At 36.4% G+C, this 20,794-nt stretch overlaps 1 protein-coding gene across 5 annotated transcripts in view; it reads left to right on the forward strand.

Annotated features, from left to right (window-relative positions):
• CEPT1 (choline/ethanolamine phosphotransferase 1) overlaps positions 1-20,286 on the forward strand; it is a 34,918-nt gene extending 14,632 nt beyond the window's left edge. For 4 of the 5 annotated variants that reach the window (XM_037498231.1, XM_037498230.1, XM_037498233.1 and 1 more), the window contains exons 5-9: positions 12,072-12,156; positions 17,160-17,291; positions 18,319-18,477; positions 18,986-19,111; positions 19,668-20,286. In XM_037498231.1, the coding sequence (XP_037354128.1) occupies positions 12,072-12,156; positions 17,160-17,291; positions 18,319-18,477; positions 18,986-19,111; positions 19,668-19,787 (622 nt within the window). In that variant the 3' untranslated portion in view covers positions 19,788-20,286. Of the gene's footprint in view, positions 1-5,219; positions 5,305-12,071; positions 12,157-17,159; positions 17,292-18,318; positions 18,478-18,985; positions 19,112-19,667 lie in introns of all 5 variants that reach the window. The other variant, XM_054691424.1, reaches the window with a different exon arrangement.
• The last annotated feature ends 508 nt before the right edge of the window (positions 20,287-20,794 follow it).

Below are 20,794 nucleotides of genomic sequence, written 5' to 3' on the forward strand. Positions count from 1 at the left end.
CAGAATGCACAGAAATTTATCTGGTCTTGTCTCTACAACTTTGGTTCAGATGGTTTTCATTAAACTTTGTAAATAGATTTTAAGATGTTTCTAATTTGTGATATTAGCTGAATTATTGCTAATATTTTGCATGTTAACTAAAAGACATGTCTTTAGGAATTTGAAAATGAAGGGATTTAGAGAGCACACTTAAGACTCATTTTAAGCTTTAAGGCTCATCTTAGAACCCAACTTATTCTAAGTGCCCCTAGTAGACATGAGTGTTCAGTTGAAAACTATATGCCTGTTCATCAGCAGTTTATAAGGTGGTCAATACTCAGAAAATATTAAAGACTTCTGATATTAAAAAAAAAAACAGTGATTGAAATACATGCAGATGTTTTTTTTCAAATTGTTTTCATAGCTCTTTTATCTCAGTAATGTTTTCATAGACTTTTCTGCATAAGGTAAAACCACAAAATACAATGGACATCTAAGATCATTTGGTTTGCCCTAATTCAGTCTTAATTTTTACTGACAGTATTTTCGAAAATAGCAGGATTTGTAATGTCTGGATTTTACAGTTTATGTTTCATTGGTTATTATCTACAGTTAACTTTCAAGCCCTTATTTTGAAAGCTTATTTATCATCCAACCCTAGTTGATTCTCATTCTCTTTCAAGTAGTAGAGCAACACTAACCTTGTGGTGTGAGAACTGAAGGAAATAGGGGGCGAGTAAACAGTGTTTTTAGAAGTGATTTGCTGTTGTAGCTTATATGTGTCAGTCTCAGAATTTCTCTCGTGGTGTAGTCCTTTGATGAAACATGTGCATGGAGAATTGCAAAAGTTCATATTGTATCAGAAGATGCCTGTAGGGGAATGACAGGAGAGAAGCTGGAAGACATCCAGAAAATCAGGGACTTGCTGCGTCCTGCCAGTAAACATGGGCTATTCTCCTGATTCTGTGGAGAGCCTGCAGCAGGGAAATGACAGAAGTGCCTTTTGAAAAGATCTGTTTCATAACATTTCAGAGTTGGCTAGAGGAGACTGTGACAAACGTAAGGTGACCCAGAAGAAGCATCTGCATAATTAACATGAGGAATGATGAGGCCTAAACTGGCACAGTGACAGGGCTGCTGAAGAGAAAGGGGTGGGTTTTGAGAGGGACTTAATAGGTAAACACTGTAGGATGAAGTCTCTACTTTGGTGTGAGGAATCACTGACCAAGCACACTGGAATAACTCCAGTTCTTCTCCTTGGGTAGTTGGGAGGAAGGTAGAGAAAGGCACTGCAGGAAGAGGAACCTATTGGAAGAGTTGTATCTAGAACATGTATGTGGGGAATTTTAGACATCCAAAAAGCAGGAAACTTAGAAAGCAAACCTAGAAAGAAGCCCATGAAAATCATTGAGCACCAGATAGGAGGAGGCACACTAGAACAAAAAAGCCAAAAGAGAATGCTAAATGCTGCCAAAATTCAATATGAGGACAGAAAATTGTACTTTGGATTTGGCAGTACGAGGCTATCCAGAGTAGCTTCTCTACTGTGGAGGGGTAGAAGCCAGATCACAAGGAATGAGAAATGAAGGGGGTGAATAAGTACACAGCTAGTACAGGTTACTTATAAAATGTGTGGCTGTAATGGGAAGGAGCAAGGCCTCCATCACGGAGGAGAAAATAGCTCAAAGGAAGAAGGCTTTAGTAAATTTTAATAGGAAAGGTTTAAGAAATTCACCACAGAAAAAATTAAAGATACCTGGGAGAAAAAGAGAGAGAAGAGAGGATGATTGCTGAATATGCAGGACCGAATTTAAAATGACAGAGGTACTAGATAGGCAGTCACTCTCCCACCCAGACTGCAGTGCTTCCTTATAATGGTAGGAAAAAACGTCTATAACTATTGAGGTCAGATTGAATTTCATTTCTCAACTTAAATACTAGTATTATAAGAGATTGATTTTGATTTGGGAAAATAATACACAGTTTTCTGACATCATGCATTCATCCTAAGAAACTGAGTTTATTTTTTTTTAATTAAAAGCAAGTTATAGCATTCATAGAAATATGCTGTAAGTCCTTTGTATTTGAGTTATTTATCAAAATACCAATATAATGGAGGCATGTGGACTGCTAGAGATAGTCCTAAAGTTATCATAAAGTGTTTAGATATCACACATTTTTTTAAGAGCACATAGAATAGGCAGATGTATAATCAGTTATATATTGAAATATAAAGTTTGTATGTGTGAAGGGAAAAGTCAAAATTTTATTTTGTTTAAGAAAGAACAGTGTCAGTTCTCAGGTATAATTTGAAGAAACCAATTTTTAAAATTATTTGCTTTTTCTTAAAAACATTTTAGAATTATTTTGATATTTACCAGAGTAAAAAAAAAAATGAAGATTTCTTTTTTGTATATAATAGATTCATTATTATCTTTTCATTTATTTTTTTTTTAAAGATTTATACAAGCACTGGGTACAGTCAGAAGTGCGGGAGGGTGAGAGAATTCACCAGAGCCAGAGCAGGGAACAGAACAGGCAGACTGACGAAATACACTGCTGAGGGGAGCAGCAGGTGGCAGGAGAGGTCTGCGCACCATGTGGGACCCTCGCTGGCAGCCTGGGATCGAACCGGAACTGCAGAGGCTGAGGGCAGCTTCGCAGCCCAGTGCTCAACCGCTGTGCCACCAGGGGAGGCCCTATTATCTATCTAATAACCGTATAAAATAATATGTTTGCCAAATAAGATTGTGTGTGCTTTTTTTAGTATTCTAATGTCCTATTTTTAGTTGCTATGAAATTTATTCATAGTATCTTGAATAAAAATTGGCACAGTAATTCATCCATAACCAAATAATTTCCATTCAGAGTCAGGTGTTATGAGAAAGCAAATGTGATTTGGATACATCTTCCCTGAAGTTATAATGTATGTCTTTTCAGCACTTTGCTCTGATCACAGCTAAAAACTGCCTCACACAAAGAATTGCTTACCTGTCACATTTAGATAGATCCCGTTCAGACAGTGGCTTCTGAACTGGGACTCTTCCAGACCTAGCTTAGCCCTTGATTTTTACTAATTTATATATGTAGGGAGGGAAATGGACTGAGAGGCTAGAGTTTCATAGATGGATTTGGTCTGTAAAAGAAGATAAGAATTAAATATGTGACTTTAAGATGTGGAGATAAAATAATTTTTAAAAATTCTTAGAAATCCTAAATAATTGTAATAAAAGTATACACAAAATATGGTCCTTAAAAAAATCTTCTACAGTGTGAAAGGTAATTATCATTTCAAAAAGCAAACAAACAAAACTCTTAGGTGTATCTTTTCAGGAGATAAAAAGAAAGACACTACAATTATTTGACCTAAGGCCATTATATCTTGCCTCGAGTGTTATCTGTTACCCTGTCTGTATATCAACTTGGGCAGGCCCAGTACTTTCAGGGGCCTAGTATCCCAATTCATAAAATAAAAGTTTGGGATTTGATGATATCTCAAGTTCTTTCTATGAGTCTATTAAGTTTATCGATGTTATTTCTAGTGTGCTTATTTATAATTACAGGAGGCAGAATATTTATCTTTTTTTTTTTAATATTTATTTATTTATTTATACAAGCATTGGGTATAGACAGAAGCACGGGAGGGTGAGAGAAATCACCAGAGCCAGAGGGGGGAACAGAACAGGCAGAGTGACGAAATACACTGCTGAGGGGAGCAGCGGGCGTGGCAGGAGAGGTCTGCGCACCATGTGGGACCCTCGCCGGTGGCCAGGGATCGAACCAGCGCTGCAGAGGCTGCGGGCAACTTCGCAGCCCAGCGCTCAACTGCTGTGCCACCAGGGGAGGCCCAGAATATTTATCTTTATTACATCTTGATTCATGTTTTTAAGATTTTACATTTGTATTACCTAAAAACCCTGATAGCAAATGTTTCTATGTCGATCAATACTTCTGACTTTTTCTTTTGTATAAGTAAATGAAAATAAAATAATTTCTGGCTATGTATTTTACTAGTAGTCTGACAAATCCAGTTCATTTTCTTATCTAGTAACCACTAAAGAAGGTGGCTTCCTAGTAATTAAAGTGTTGTCTGTTAATGTGTAAACCACTTTCTGTGGATTAAGAATTAGGAAATTTCCTGCCCAATGCCTGTATAGGATCTGCATATCTTTAAATGTTTAAGATGTATTGCTTGAATTTTTAAGTACCAGAATTTTTCCTTTCAGTTTTCTAGTTTCTCTAGTATTTTTTTCTCAGCAATGATTCATTTGTTTGGACTCTGCCCATTTTGTTTTATCAAATTGTTATAATAGATAAGAACCCTGAAACACTTTGTATTAATGTAAAACCCAGATTGCAATTTGGACTCTCAGATCATCAGTTTATATCATGGACCTCTTTCTATCTCATTAGCATGCCTCAGTTCTGAATTTTGATTATGTAGTTTTATTTGAAGGCTATTGTTTACTGCTGCTTTTTTTCTGACACCATCTGTATTCCAAAATATCGATAGTGGTTGAACTGGATGTTTTACTTTATGTTTACCACTAATAAATTAATATAGTTGATGGTTACAATGCTGATTTGAAATTAAGGGAAGAGAAAGAGGAAAAAGTTAAGATTCTTGATTAGAGATTATCAGGAAACAGGACAAGAAGATGGCAAATTTGATGTTTGTTTTAACCAAATCCAAAGAAGTCACCCTTCCCACTTGCCCTTGCACATAGATAAGCTTATTTTACTGAGAGAGTTAGGAGCAGGATGAAATGTGGGGAAGGAACAGGTGTGAGAAAATCAGTGAGTTTTCATACACATAAGTGACTATCCATTAGGGGTTTTGGAAACATTTCTATCCACAGGGAAGTCTGGATAGGTTCTGGCCCCCAAAGGACCTATGTTGTAGATCCTGATTTGTTCATATTTGCTAGGGAGTGTTTACCACTCCTGGGTTACTGAGAGTCGACCGTGCGTTTTCAGGCTTAGTGTTTGCAGCTACCTATTTATGAGTTCTTTATTTAGTGTGACAGTTTTGATTTTTAAACTTTTCTATTTTGATTTGGATAAGAAATATAAATATGCATAAGGATAGTTACAGTACTGTTTAAATCATATCACTGAATTTAGATGTCTTTATAAAGAGAATGCTGCCTTTTAAATCTATTTGCTACCTGTTTTAGTGGGGCTGTTTAGCAAAAGTTCTGAGTAAAGTTATTTTGAAATGTTTGTTTCCTTATGCATAGATTCGATGTTACAGAGTCCCAGATCCTAATTATAATATGCCAGCTTCTCACAGGAACCCTGGGACCTTGGTTCTGGAACTTGACGGTAACTGCTAGAACATTCATGCTGTCCAGTGAACAATGGCGTGAACTCAATAAAAACAGCACCTTTGTCATGCACAGAGTAATTAAAAAATAAAAAGTCCTCCTGGTGGTATTTCACAGACAAACAGGCCATTAGAAACAAATCATTTTTATATGTAATAGGGCAATAAAAATCCCCTATTAAAATTTTTTGGAAAATAATATTTCTGGTCATTTGATGCTGAAAACTTTTCTCTCTCCCATTTATTCAATGTACCTAATATCAGTTTTGCTATGTATACTATTTTTAAAACAAATACCTTTCCACCATTAAGTAGAAATTTTTTGGCATTTTATGTTTTGAAAGCAAAATAAAGCCAGCAGAGTTTTCCTTACATAGGTAAATTGAGAGGACTCTATAGTAATACAGGAAAGATTCTGTTTATTCTCTTAACTTCTTTTGCAAATCCTTTAAACAGTCTAGTTCTGTTTCTTTTGCTTGGGTTTTCAATGATCTTATTCTTTTTAAAAAATTAATTCTAGAAGCTATTCTCATTTCTGTTTACTATTTTCCTCTCTTAGTTATGCTTTTGAAACTAAGTATCCTTAGCTTTTCATTTTACTGTAGTCATCCTTAAATACCCTCCTTTTTCAGATTTTTTTCCTTTAGTAAATACGTATCTCCTTAATGATAAAAGTAAATAATGTGTCTCTTCCTTCTTGTATTAGAATCGTAGTTTTGACCTTAGGACTCGTAAAAGTGAAAAAAAAAAAAATTTGATTTGGATATGGATTCCCCATAGAATAGTCCAGACTCTTTTACATATTAGTATGAGAAGGTTTATCTACAAGAAAAATGGAACTTAGATTCCGTTTATTTCAGGTTCCGTTTATTTTATGTCAGGTGTTCATATGGATACCCAACAGATCCTAGCAGTGACCAGTTGCGTTTTCTCCTTTGAGACCCCACACCCCAAAATGCTTCATTCATGTAACAGAAATATAGGTCTGGTAGCAGAACTCTCTGAAAGGTTCCTGGCAGGGGTGTAAATCCACTTTTTCAATGGCAGTGGTGATGGCTTTGGAGTCAGCTTAACAGTGAGGGTATTCTACATCTTTTTTCACAATACATTTGGAATATGAAGAATATTGAAAAGTACAATGGCAGCAAAACTAAAGTCACTTTCAATTGAATTTATAGTGATTTACCTAATTACTTGTGGATTTCTCCTCCAGGGTAGAATAATGTGCGTGGTACCAGATGCTTCCTTCAGTACCATTTTACCATTCAGAGTCTCCTCGTGCTTTCTCCAAAAACCTGAGGCTTTATATGCTCACTGCAGTTGTCTAGATTTAGCTTTTTTTTTTTTTTTTTTTTTTTTTTGTGGGACCCTCGCCAGCAGCCGGGAAACGAACTGGTGCTGCAGACACTGCGGGCAGCCTCGCCAGCACTCAACCACTGCGCCACCAGGGGAGGCCCTAGATTTAGCTTTTTTGATGGATCATTTATCATTTTATTAATTTGTACTCACCAAAGGCCTATTCTACCAGTGTTCTTAGTAAAATTAACAGTGAGGATATTAATTATGTAGTTTACTTACTCCCTGTTTGTGTACCCTATCTTTATAGCGCCCCTTCTTTTAAAATGTTTCTAGAAATTAACGTATTTTAATCTTTTTGGCATTTAAATTTTGCCATCATCAAAAATATTTTAGAAATACGTTTTTTTTTCTCCACATATGCTGTCTTCACTTTTGCCAGTTACTGACTTAGAGGGATTTTCTTTTACTTTTATTATTTGTTGCTTTAACTGGTTTGGTCATTAAAGTGAAACTTGTCAGATGTACTTTTTTTGAAATTTTAGGGAAAAACTAAGATTCAGAAAATTATTCTTTCTAGTTTGTTTCCATATGAATTTATCAGCATCTAAACTGCCTATTGTATTCTACCATTTTTAGGGAAAATTATGTCAGAATATGAGAAGCAACGTCCTGAAAGATACGGTATAGGTAGCTGAGAGATAGCAAGGTAAAAGCTTTTGACGAATGTTTGCTCAGTTGATTGGTAGACTAAAAATTAGAAGAATTTTAGCACTGCATGCTAAATTTCTTTCCAGGCTCTGCCACTTACTATCTCTTAACCTAGAAAAGGTTATTTAACCTAGATGACTAAATTTCCTCATCTATAGTACGGTGGTAATAGTTCCTACCTCCTGGAGTAGGTGTGAAGATTGAAAGTCAAAATGTAATGTGCTGATTAATAGTAACTGCAGTGCTTGGCTTATAGTCCATGCTCATTATCATTATTATATTAATTTTAAGACCTGTGTTAGTCATACCTAATAGCCTCCGGATTTCTCCCAAAATCAATTGTGTATGTTTGAGAGGAAGAGGTTATTTACTCCAAGAGTATAGCTAAATGAAGAGAGGGGACTCTCCTAATAATTCTTCTGTTTCCGAAGAGTGTAACAATGGGCTGCCCCTTAAATTTGAGACCTAAATTTTAGTTTCTCTTAGAGGATTTGTTCTATTTTAGCCTTTGGCTATTTTGCTATTTTAACTCAATGTCAGGGGTTGGGGTTGTTTTTAGTTTTCTCAGATAATATAAAGATCCAGATGTCATTCATTTGGTAGGTAATACTGTTTAAATCAGTATAGCTCAAAAAATAAATGCTTAGACTTTGTATTTAACACCTGAATTTAAAATATTCAGTCATCACTCAGCTATCACCTTGATGTATTTAATATTAATTTAATCTTTCTCTGCCCCGTTTTAATCAGAAATAGAAAGTAAAATATAGGGAAGTGGTTTGTTGAATTTCTAGGCCAATCTTCATTTCAGTACTTCATCCTACACTTGGTTTTCCTGGTAGTGCCATGCTCTAGTTTTGCATAAGTTCTCCAGAACTTAGTGTCCATTTACAAATAATTGAAAGTCTGGAGTTTGTTGAAATCTAATCCTTGAATAGTATTTCATACACTTTTAATGAATGACTTTTTAAACAAAATGCTTCTTTTTAAATAATAGTTCGCAAGTCAAATTGTACAAATCAGGGCTTCTTTGACACTGAATTTAGTGCATATTCTGTGTTGACCAAGGTAGTAGCCAATCCAAATTACAACACAGTTATATTTACTATGTATAATTAAACAAAAAAAAGTTTACAAATTAATTGCAAATATAATCTTTGAAATGCAAATCACATATTAAAGTAGAGTAAGCTGTCCTAATGTCTGATAATAAGGAAGAAAGACAAAAAATTCTGAAAAAAATTTATTAACAGTTTCAAAGAAGGTCAGTTAGGTCCCTTCAATTAAAGCTGACTCTTGCAGGAATGAAGCCAAATGCATTTGTTAGGTAGCTCTCTGAACACAGAAATAAAAACGAAAGTTTCAAAATAGTCAGAAATCTTCTTCATAGTTAGCCAGCTTTAGTTTGTATATGTGCTGCCAAAGCAAACACAAGCCTACTTAAGTTTGGAATCATGCCCGCATAATCATTTTTAAAAGCTGTGCTTCTGATGTAGTAACTGCCCTGAGCAGGAACTTTCTGATCTGCCTCTCTTAGGTGATGAAGGAGCCTGAGGCCCTCAGTCTAACTAGCAAGAGTCTCTGTTCTCTGTTTTAGAAATTAAAGTTACTGCTAGTCATTAGGACACCTTGATCTCTTTACCTCTAAATCTATAGGAAGGAGGAAGAGAGGGGACTCTCCAGTAGGATGGAGTGTTAGGTCCAAGGAATCTGTCTTGTGTGGTAAAGCTTATTTTGACTGTGGACTGAAGAGTCTCCCTGTCAAAAGAGTGGGAGAGTAGTTCCCACAAATGGTTTGCTTCTTTCCATTTTCTTCTGTGACAGTCATCAGAACATTGTTTGTTGCTGGCTTGTTATAGTTATTTAAATGTGTCCGGATCAAAATATTCATTATGGATTGTCCACAGCAGTTGGGGAAGTTCTTTTTCCCTTTTGGCACCCAATACTAAAATACAGTAGAAATAGGAAGTTACTTAAGTCAAAATATTGAAATACCTTCATGGTTACACAAAAATTGTTTAATACTGTTTCCTTCGCCCTCTCTGAAATTTTGAGGCTATGGAAATCAAATGCTATCGATTTGTTTTCCCACACCTTATTAAAAAATCACTCTGGTATTTTGGGTGCTCTTCTACCACATATCTCTAGTGTCCATGGGAGCTTGTTTTTAGCGTAGTTTGGAGGTTGGTTTTCTTGTTTGTTTTTTGTTTTGAGAAATAGTCCCAACACTTGGGAATATTTTGAAGATAATAAAAGGGAAATGACTGCAGAAATTCTCAATTCCAGCTTTTATGTAATATTGTCCCTTATATCAATAGGACCATTTCTCTCTGGCAGAGCCAAAAAGAATAAAGTGAGCCCCCCCCCATATGTGTTCCAGTAAATCCAGCCCAGACTGAGAGACTTCTTGTTGAAAAGGTGGAAAATGTAATGTCATGTAACCAGCTCTTTTCTAAACAAAATCATTAACTCTTGTTCATTGTTAATCACTTCTGCCATCTGTCTGTCCCTCCTGGTATTTCCTTTCTGTGGGACGGCTTCTATCCACCCTTTTCCACTGATAGTGGAGATTAAAGCCATACCTTCGGAGTGGTAATAGGCACTTTTGTGATTCAGAGCTGGAGGGTCTCCTCCTGGAGTACTTTCTTCTAAATCAGATAAGCAAACAGGAAAAGACAGTCCTAACTAACTACCAACTGGTAAGTAAATTTTCCCTGGCCCTCCCTCTGAACTTTAAGGCATTGTTGATCTAAACACAATGACAATATCTGAATGGTTTAGAATATTGTATCTTTCATATTTTCCAATAGGCAAATCCATAACACTTCCCTAGGAATCCCAGCTTGGGGTTTGGTGAAAATCTGTCTCATGTTTCCTTTTACATTCATCCAAGGTACAAAGATTAACTGCATGAGGTTCCCTCCATTTTTATTTTGTAATTCTATACTTCTGGCCCTTCCCCTCCCAAAAGGCTACTTCATATATCCAGCAAAATGTTGTAAGATGTCTACCCTCCTCCACCCAAGACAGAGTCGATCATCTTTGACACCTGCTTAGTCTCCTGAATCTGCTACTGAGTGTAATTCCCCTTATTGGCAACACCACCCACCAGGTCAGCGCTACAGATTCTTTTTAGCCTAATTCAGTCCAATTTTTTTCCTAATAAATGTGTGTAGCAAGATAATTACATCACTATTTGTTTGCAGCTTAATAAGCTTCTGTTTAAAAAAACATTCTCGAGCAAACAAAGTTCAATCAGTATTTTTCAATTGTGAGAAATTGGTTTCAGCCTCCTTATTTATAATGCGCATGAGAGCTTCCTTAAGCTCACAGTTTAGATTGTCTGCTTTAAGTATCAATTTTAGAAATGGGGACTCTATTCTGCTCTGGGAATTGAACCCCTTTGCTGCCGTTGATATCTATTTTTCTGAGACTACTTACTTTTTAAAAAATTTGCCTTCTTTTATAGCTAAATTGTTTACTTTGTTTAGAAACTAACATCATAAAAAAGGTATGCAGTGAATAGTCTCCCTCTCATCCTCACCCCTCAGCTGACCAGTTCCCACACTGTCCTCTCCATAGATAACCATTGTTCTTAGTTCCTGGTGTATCCTTCCAGAAATTTGTTATGTAATTCTTGGCAAAAATAAAAGTAGAATATTATTTTTCTTTTTTAACCAAAAAGTAGCATATATACCTTCTCCAACTTTTTTTCACCCAATAAATCTTTGCTGTTGTTCTGTATCACTATGTAGGAAACTGCCCTACTCTTAAAAACTACTATTCCAGTATATGAAAGTACCATAATTCCTATAACCAACCCCCTCATTGAAAGATATGTTTAAAATTTTGCTATTATAACAGATGCTGTAATGGATAACCTTGCACAAATATTTTGTACAATCATATCTGTAGGATATCAAAATCTGTAGGATTTTGAGTTCTCAAAACTAAAAGATACTTGTATCCAATAATCTGAGAATGCCAGTCTCGAGATTATTACAAAGTGCTAGCCTAAGGTAGGAAAGGAACACAGGTTTATGCTTTGCTCCTAGCCCATATTCTTTTTTCCAGACTTTCAGACTTCTAATATCTATACCCGCCCCCCCCCCATTTTTTGCAACAGGTTTGTCTCTTCTTGACTATAGAGTCATTTTTAGCAACCTCAAACTAATTCTTGACTATTTTCAGTATCTTCTTTCAAGAACTCTTAGGGTAGTTGACCTAGTAAGTACAAGAATTTGCGAATTGGGTGAAAATTTTTTTCCACACCCATAACATGGAAGTTATTAAATGAATAATACCTAAGGTCAGAGAGTCTTACAAGGTCTCAATGATTTGTATTACTTGAGTAAAAGCTCACCATTTCTTCCATTTGATACTACAAAGCACTTATTTCAGGATTTTATATTATATAATCCTCTACTTGATATTCAAAATTTAATGCATAGCCCCCCCCCCTTTTTTTTTGGTGGGAAAGGTTAAGCTGTAGTTTCAACCCAACGTCAATGAGTCAGAAATTTCCTTTGGAAAGGAGGGGTTTTTATTGCTCTGTGAAATTCATCAAATTAAATTAAAAAGCTCTGGATTTTATTTGGTTTTGCTCATAACAAATTTTTGACACCTCCTTTTCCCCTTTCCTCAATATTTGAGATTTTTTTCTATTGTGCATGATAGAGGAATGCTGCTAAGCTTGCAAGTAATTAACTTGATATTGTTTTGAGTAACTCTGCTTTTTTGGCTTTTTGTACCTAATCAGAATTGATGTGACTGAAGTGCAAATCTTCATAATAATCATGCATTTGCTGGCAGTGATTGGAGGACCACCTTTTTGGCAATCTATGGTAATTTTGTTCAAATTGTGTATCCCATATACTGCATGTTGTCCTTTGCTTGTGTTTTCTAATATAGGATAATCCAATTAACGGTTGGTATAAGCAAATTATATTCTTTCCTGAAAAAGAAAAGTCACAACAACAGTAGAACACAGATTTTTCCTTTAGGGCATGGTGAATTTTACTACTCAGAATTATCCAGTACATTAGATCCATTCCAGGGCTATTATTTTTGAATCATTATTTGTCATTCTGTTTTACAGCTTAGGAAACAGCAGGTAGGTAGTGTAGCACGTTAACCAATGACAAGATTAAGTCAGACCTTTTGCTCTCATTCAGAACTACGTGAGTTTACAGTTTTTCTGTCCTTTGCAATACTCAACAGCAAATTTGGGATTTTCCCTTACCTAATTCACTTTATGATGGTAAATTAGATACTTAAGGAAGTGTAATGGACACACTTCCCTAAGTATTTACTATCATAAAGTGTTTAATATCTCTTGTTCAGAGGATAGGATTGTGTGGAGGACATTAATGAAAGAATACAAATAATCTATAGACAATCAGGAAAATTCTGTGTACAATATTTGACTCACATCTTTCCTACACATTAATCTCAAAAACCAAGAAAATCTCCAGTGAAATCTGAGCTCTTTAGATATGTACCTGTATAGACAGAATTTATAGATATTTATCTAGAGTTAGACACAAAGAGTTCTATTACTTTTGTTTTCCAAATAGTTTAAAAAGTTATTTATATATCTAACTTTTACATATATAAAAATAACTGTATTTTTTAAAATAAATTAGTTGTAGAAAAAGAAAAGGTTTTCTTTTTCTGAAAGTAGATCATAAAGCCTGAAGTCTGTCTCCAATTAAATTTTTTATATATCTCAACTATATTTTCATAAACTGTGTTTTATACACAAATCTCTACCTTTTATAAATTACTTTGATTATCTGAAATATATATAAATTACCTACAGAGTTTCAACATGCCAATAACCAAAAAAATACTGGAGCTTCAGGCTTGATCAGCAAGAGTCAAGTCAGCATCAGGTATATGTGCCTAATTATCCTTCTCAGTATGGAAAAGGGTAAGGTTATTCCACGAGAAGTGATGCATACACATATCCTTAATCTCTACGTGCTGTCTGGCAGTAGAGATGCTTCGGGTATACTTGTTACCTTGTTTTTACCAGGAATTACGTACATAACCTGTACATGCAGATAACATGTACTTAACAGAGCCCTTAAAAAGGATCAAATGTTTTGTCTTTTCTGGTACATAAAGCAATTTTTTGTTGTTGTTGTTATGTTTCAAAAAGTATTCTGAGTACTTCTCAGATCAGAGACTAACACAGAGTGCGTAGGCCTGGCAGTCCCACACCAGGCCCAGTGAGGTTAGATTATACAGCACGAGGACAGACTCCTTGCCCTTGACATAGCCTTAGTAGCATTGCTGCTCTTCCTGTCACCATCATTAAACTAAAGTGCAGGAGTTGACTTCTCTGGTGATCATTCTTTGAGCAAGTCCCACAATTGGCTCAGGTGAATTGTGTTTATTTATTTTTACTTGACTCTATGGCTTCATTGTTATTTGATTTACATCCTGTCAGTTCAGGGAAGAGCACTACATGAGATGTGCACACCTGACTGTGTGCCAGAATGATACATAGGGCCAGAGTTGAAACTTTCATCTTTTGAGGTGAAAGCCACAAAATGGAAATTGATTTCCAGTTTCTCACTGAAAGATTTTTACTGATACTTAGAAAGCAGTTTTATGGTAAAAAGCAGTGCAAATATCTTCAAAATGATTCCAGAAGATCAGCTATTTTGCCAAGGTAAGTGACTTATAGCTAATATTAGTCACTTTCCTTTATGAATAGTTTTTATTTATGAATAGTTTTTTTTTTTTTTAAGGAAAGACATTCTCTTCATGTGGAAAAGTCAGTACATGGTTTATACGAGGCAAGAAATAAAGCAATACATTTTTTAGATGTTAATTCCCCCACAAAAATATTTCCTTTGGGGAATATCTTGGAACTATCTTCTGTCATATTACCTTAAAAAAAATTGAGAAAGACATCTCTTTGAAAGATACCCACATATAATCTTCTCAGTTACTTGCACTGATGTTTGAATATTTTAAATATAGTAGTTGAATAAATGTGTATTATAGCATGAAACACCTTCTGGAGTCCATTAAAGCAAATGATGAATGTTAAAACAGATGAATTAATTAGGTAGAGCTGAAGGCTTGCTATGTAGTGTAATTTATTTGTACATCATTTTTAAAATAAAAAGCTTAAGAAGTACACTTTTACCTAAATTCAGACACAGTGATTTTTCTTTAAACATTAGGTGGACTCTGTTATAATTGTCGTGTTGTATTTTGATAGAATTCACTTGTATTGAAAAGTATTTATAAGCAGGCTTTTCACATTCTTTGAAAGAACATTAATACCTAATCTCAAAATGTTTCTATTTTCTGCTGAAATTTACAAAGCTTATAGGGACATTTTATTATGCTCAAAATAAAACTAGTCTGTTTAGTGACTGGTCTTCTACATTAGTCCAAACTATTAGAACAAAATCTGCCTGTTATAAATCTGCTAAATCTGACAGTTTAAGGTTTTATTTTTCCCATCATTAAATGAATTACGTTACATTAATGTCATTTGGATGCATAATATCCTGGCATGAATCCAGAGGAGTGTCCCCTATCTCTAGGGCAGAGTCCATGAACCTTACGGGAGTTCTTCCTGTTCCCAGTCTCAAAGATTTCTGAGGTCTGGGCAGGCCTGAGACCCAGGTGCACAGCTTTCTGGCTATTTCTACAAGGTGGGTGCACTTTTGCCACCTTGGATGAGGACAGAGAATAATTAGGAAAGACAGACTGTGCCCACCCTCCTTGATCTGGGATATGAGGTGAAAAAGTACTTTTAATGCTTTTTTATAAGTGGTTCGGTTGTTGCCACTTTTTAGGGGTCACCTGGTGAGTCTTGGGATTCTCTGATTCCAGCTATTTCTGCACTACCTCAGATTATTTTTGTAGTTGACTCACTCTTTTTACTTTTTCATGTGGGTGGCAGGAGTTGTGTTTTACAGTCTCTCAAGCAGCAATTCTGCATAGAGAGCAGAGAAAGAGAGAAGATCTTTATCTTTACTCAACAAGTGGATATCGAGCACCTGTAGAGTCCAGGGGTCTAGAGAGAACATAAAAATCAGTTCACAGAATATCCTGCACTCAGGAGCTAGTGTTTTGGTGAATATGGCTTGTCCCTATGACAGAAGCAACCAGGGCCCCAGGAATGTTTATGGCGCTCTGCTCTGAAGTCGGAAGCTCACTTATTTGGATTGTGCTCCGAGTCATTTACTAACTTGCCTGCTTTTCTAGCGTTTCTGTTTACTCTTTCGTTTTTCAGCAGGCAACAGTTTCCATGATCCTAAAACATTTTCACGAAATTTTAAATACAGGTGTGGTGCTGTTCATTTTCAAAGGTGGCACAGATTGCTGCCGCCCCAGAGTTGGCACTCATTCAGGGCCTAGGTCCAAGTCAGGGATGCCCCTCCAGTGGATTAATTCTTAGCTTCTTTTGAAATCTGAGCAAGTGTTGTATTTCTCCCTTGCCAGACAAGCTCTTTGTCTCTAGAGGGAAAGAAAACTAGCCCAAGCATTGAATTTCAGCCAGGTGCATCAGATTGAGATTGTAATAGCCCTAGTTTCTGAACTAGAGCAGAAAAATCTCTTGGCCTTGAAAGCAATCATGGTTTGAGTTTCCCTTTTGTTGAAAACAAGTTTTGAGTTGGGCTGTAGGAGTTGGGAAGGAAGATGACCATTTAGGATGCTTCATAAGACTCTGGGCTTGATTATTTTTTTTAAGTTGACCAAGTTCATTTAAGAAAATTAAATGCTGCAACAGTACTACTTGAAATTTGAACAGTTGATTTCAACTGCTTTTTAGAGCTGCAGTTTTGCAAGAGATCATAGAGTTGTGTAAACAAACTGAGTTCTTGAGAGTCTTAAAGAAACAGAGCAGCTAAACATTAAGGCCGAGATCTACCAATTTTACTGAGGTTTTATACATACAAGAAAGTTAGGAAATGCCATATTTTCTATTTGATTTGAAAAGTGTAGGCAGATGGTAGCCCCCAAAAGTGTAAACAGCCCTAATAGAAATGCTTTTATTATGAGAACTCATTGTTTATTAAACCATTGTGGGCAAGTACATTTCGCTTTAAATGATGGGCATTATACTTGCAAGGTTAGATACACAATCTTAAGCCACTTAGCACCCCCTTACTTTAGGTAAGTAAATGTATCCTTTCAGTACATTATAAAATATATTATTTACTTCTTCTAAAAGGCAAACTTATATATTGAAATTCTCTACACAATTGTAGAGGTGAGCCAACTTGTTTATGTTTTTCCCCCCCACACATATTGAACACTTTCTTAGCTCCCTCTGCTTTTACTAGCTGTCTGTATCCTAACAATTTGGAGTCGGGAACTTTTCTGAGTGGAAGTTTTGTCTTTCATTTCTAGCTTACAAATTTTTAAAATCTTCTTGCAAATATTTCTAGTCTTTAATCAACACACTTTTTCTCTCATAACAATTAGTAACTACTGAGTTAGAGGTAGAGTTCAAAAGATGCACGAAGACAAAGGCAGGGTATTCTTCTTTTATAAAACAGCCAGAAGAGCCTGATTTAGTGTCACCAGCTTCTGGGATACATTAGATGAACTGCTAAAGCTCAGGACACAGATTAATGAGGGTGGATCAGCTGTTTTTTTAAACATTGGTGTCAGAAGTGAGATTAATCTCTATGTAGCCTCATCTCTTGACACTTGTCATAAATCTTGTAGTGGGAAGAAGAGGGAAAATTTCTTTAATTAAGGCATTTACTAAGCTGATGCGAATGAAGACTATTTGGAACATGAATCAAATACTGATCTGTTTATTTTAATTCGTATGGTTTTAATTATTCTTTCTCTCTACCCATTAAAGATTCCAGTGCTGAATATTCAAATGAAAATTTTTCCTGCACTTTGTACTGTGGCAGGGACCATATTTTCCTGTACAAATTACTTCCGTGTAATCTTCACAGGTGGTGTTGGAAAAAATGGATCAACAATAGCAGTAAGTTTTTCTTAAGACTGCCAGCAACTGTTTGTGCTAGAACTTGGTTTTGTGTTGTTTTGTTTTTTTATTTAAATAGTGTAATCACCTAATTTAGAATTTGTGCATAGTCTTTTTTAAAAAGTGGTATCCTAAACTTAGTTGTTTTTAATACATGAAGACATTTATATGCTTGTATAGGCATTTTCAATACACTATAAATACAAATCTCATCGTATAACCCTCTAAAGTAAAACTCTTCACAGACGCACACACACTTTTAAGGATTTATTTATTTATTTATACAAGAACCGAGGTACAGACCAGATGCGCAAGAGGGTGAGAGGATTCACCAGAGACAGAGCCGGAAACAGAACAGGCAGACTGATGAAATACACTGCTGAGGGGAGCAGCGGGCGAGACAGGAGAGGTCTGCCGCGCCATGTGGGACTCTTGCCAGCTGGCCGGGAATCGAACTGGCGCCACAGAGGCTGTAGACAGCTTCACAGCGCTCTGCTCAACCACTTGCGCCACCAGGGGAAGCCCACATACACACACTTTTATACACATTTTTTTAAAAGTATGATCTGCTTTGTAAAACAAGCCTAACTTCTTTTTTGACATAGAAGAACTGGGATGTAGGCCAGAGTGGGGTGGGGTTGATATTCACCAGAGACAGAGTAGAGAGCAGAACAGACGGATTTTCTGAAATCCACTGCTAGGGTGAGCTGTGCCATGTGTGGGTCAGCTCCCTGGCCAGGGATCGAACCCAGGCCTTAGCAGTGAGAGTGTTTAGACTTAACACCTATGCCACCAAGGAGACCCCAAAACAAGCTTAACTTCTGAAATAAAATTCTCAGTTTGGGCCTGACCCATCCAGAGCTACTGACCTTCATTAATGGTTCTGGTATTCTACTTCATAAAAACTGTTGGCTGCCAGGCACCAAGATGTTCTTTAAGGTTTAAGTCGAATTTTCTTTCAGCAGGTCTATGTCGTGTCTGATGGGTATTGAATGCCATTAATTCCTCTCTTCTTTACTCTGCTCAGGGAACAAGTGTCCTTTCGCCCTTCCTCCATATTGGATCAGTGATTACATTAGCTGCGATGATCTACAAGAAATCAGCAGTTCAGCTTTTTGAAAAGCATCCCTGTCTTTATATACTGACATTTGGTTTTGTATCTGCTAAAATCACTAATAAACTTGTGGTAAGCACCAAAAATTTTAATTTTTTCTATTTTTAACTCTTATCTTATTTTGGTTTTATGATCCTAGATTTTATTCTGTTACTTCCTAAGCAGTTCTAGAGTTGGCTTTCCTTCAGTTAAATCTCTTTACATCAACAAGAAAACTGTCTTTACCCTTCTGTGAAGCTACAACTTGAGGCTCCCAGAAGCTCCTTGAGCTTCTGCAACTCTTTTCCTTTCAATCCACAGTTTAATCTGGTCTTTAGCTTATCTGCACACTTCAGTCTTCACCTCCACGCTTCGATCAGGGCTCCGGTCTAACACAGCTTTGGTGGCCTTCGTTGACGGCATGTCCCTTTGGAGTCTAGTTCTCATACCCACTTGACGCTGCCAGTTGTTCAGTTTTGGAAATTCAGAAAGTACTTCTGGCTAATTCTTGAAACTTAGTGTTTGAGCTCAGAGCTAATTTACTGTGTACCACATAATCACATAATATGAAAACGCTGACCTATGGACTCTTCACCCCCAGGTGGCACACATGACGAAAAGTGAGATGCATCTGCATGACACAGCGTTCATAGGCCCAGCACTTTTGTTTCTGGACCAATATTTTAACAGCTTTATTGATGAATACATTGTGCTTTGGATTGCCTTGGTAAGTGTTGTACTTTGTCCTCTTTCATGATTTGTCGGCAACTTGTATTCCCGTTTCAGTGAGCCAGTCCCAAGCAGCACATCACGTAATGATCTGAAGTACCAGAAAACACACCAATGGGACTCTGTGAGAGTTCCTCGTGGCTTTGTCTTTGACACATGTTTGGCCTTATTCTTACCAGTTCTGCCTTCACCGGAGCTCATAATTTCAGATTTCTGACTAATACAGCTGGAGCTGACTACACCATATGGGCCAGTGTAGCCCATAGCCGGTCATTCATTCATGCATTGTTTAGCGCTGCTTTCACCTCTAGTGGCAGAGTTGAGCAGTTTGCCAATGACAATTTGGCTCTCCAAGCCTAACCTATTTACTGTCTTTTGTTTGCTGATCATTTGTGTAAATAAAAAGATTTGTGAGGAAACTGCATTACTGAATTGTATGGAATTGAAGGGGAATGTGAAGAGAGGAGAAAGTCAGAAGCCGCACTCTTTACTTCAAGAAGTTTAGGGAAGCCCTGAGCGGGTCCTGAGAATCTAATGGTCTCTTTTCTTTCCAGGTTTTCTCTTTCTTTGATTTGATCCGCTACTGTGTCAGTGTTTGCAATCAGATTGCGTCTCACCTGCACATACATGTCTTCAGAATCAAGGTCTCTGCAGCTCATTCTAATCACCATTAATGATGTAATTGGTGTCATGTAGGAAAGTCACGTTTTCTGCTGGGAAGAATCTGAACATATTAAGGAGGATGGCGTGGATAAGAACAAATATAATTTATAATAATCAATGTTGTGTAACTTTTCTTCTTTGTTATTGGTAACACTCCTTAATTATCCTGTGCGAGAATGGGAGTTTCAAGTCCCATCCTGTAAATCGTACATGGTGTTGTACAGGGGTTGGCCCTGGGAAGCATGCAGGAAAAAATGCCATGAGTTTATAATTATTCTGGATTCAGAAGAAAATTGTCATGGGGAGCAGATCCCCAATGGTGGAGATTTCTAATGTAAAATATCTGCAGGCCAAAAGATGGTTGCTTTATTATTTTAACAAATCATCTTTCAGTGACATCCTTATTTAGTGTCTTCTCAAGCTTTCTTTACTAAGGAGCTCAGCTGTGGCACTGTTGTATCCCACTAGCTTGTGAGATGGAACTAGTGATAAAGACCTTGAATTTTGGATCGAAAGGTTTCTTATCTTTACATTGTTGAAGAAGTCTTTTTTCTTTTTTTTTTTTAATTGCTCAAGAAATGGTATCTCTCGTGGGCTTGGGAAATCCTCTTAGCATGCAGAATAATGTGGTAATTTTGTCGATTCATTTTATTTTTTTAAATAAATATATGATCTGAAAGCCAGACTTTTTCTCAGTTTCATTCATTGGATGACTAAATTTCAATGTCATTTTCTAAAATCCAAGTGAATTTTCTGTTCTCTAACAAATAAATTAGGTCAGCTGCTTTGTCATTATGTGTCCTGTGACCTTTGTATAAACTGTTTAATTTAAAACAGAACTTTGTTCCCTTTCTCTCTAGATAGATTTTTCATCGTAGTTGTCACCGTTGAGAATTACAAGTCTTCTGGGACTTTGTAAGCTCTCCCGGACATTTCAGTAATTGCCTGAACCTATATTGCAATTTTGCACACTCCTTTTCTGGCTACTCAGTATTTTTACTACAATTTGAAATCAGAA

The sequence above is a fragment of the Talpa occidentalis genome, unplaced genomic scaffold (genome assembly GCF_014898055.3).
Source record: "Talpa occidentalis isolate TD23 unplaced genomic scaffold, MPIMG_talOcc4v2.1 talOcc4.9, whole genome shotgun sequence".
In the NCBI taxonomy this organism is placed as follows: Eukaryota; Metazoa; Chordata; class Mammalia; order Eulipotyphla; family Talpidae; genus Talpa; species Talpa occidentalis.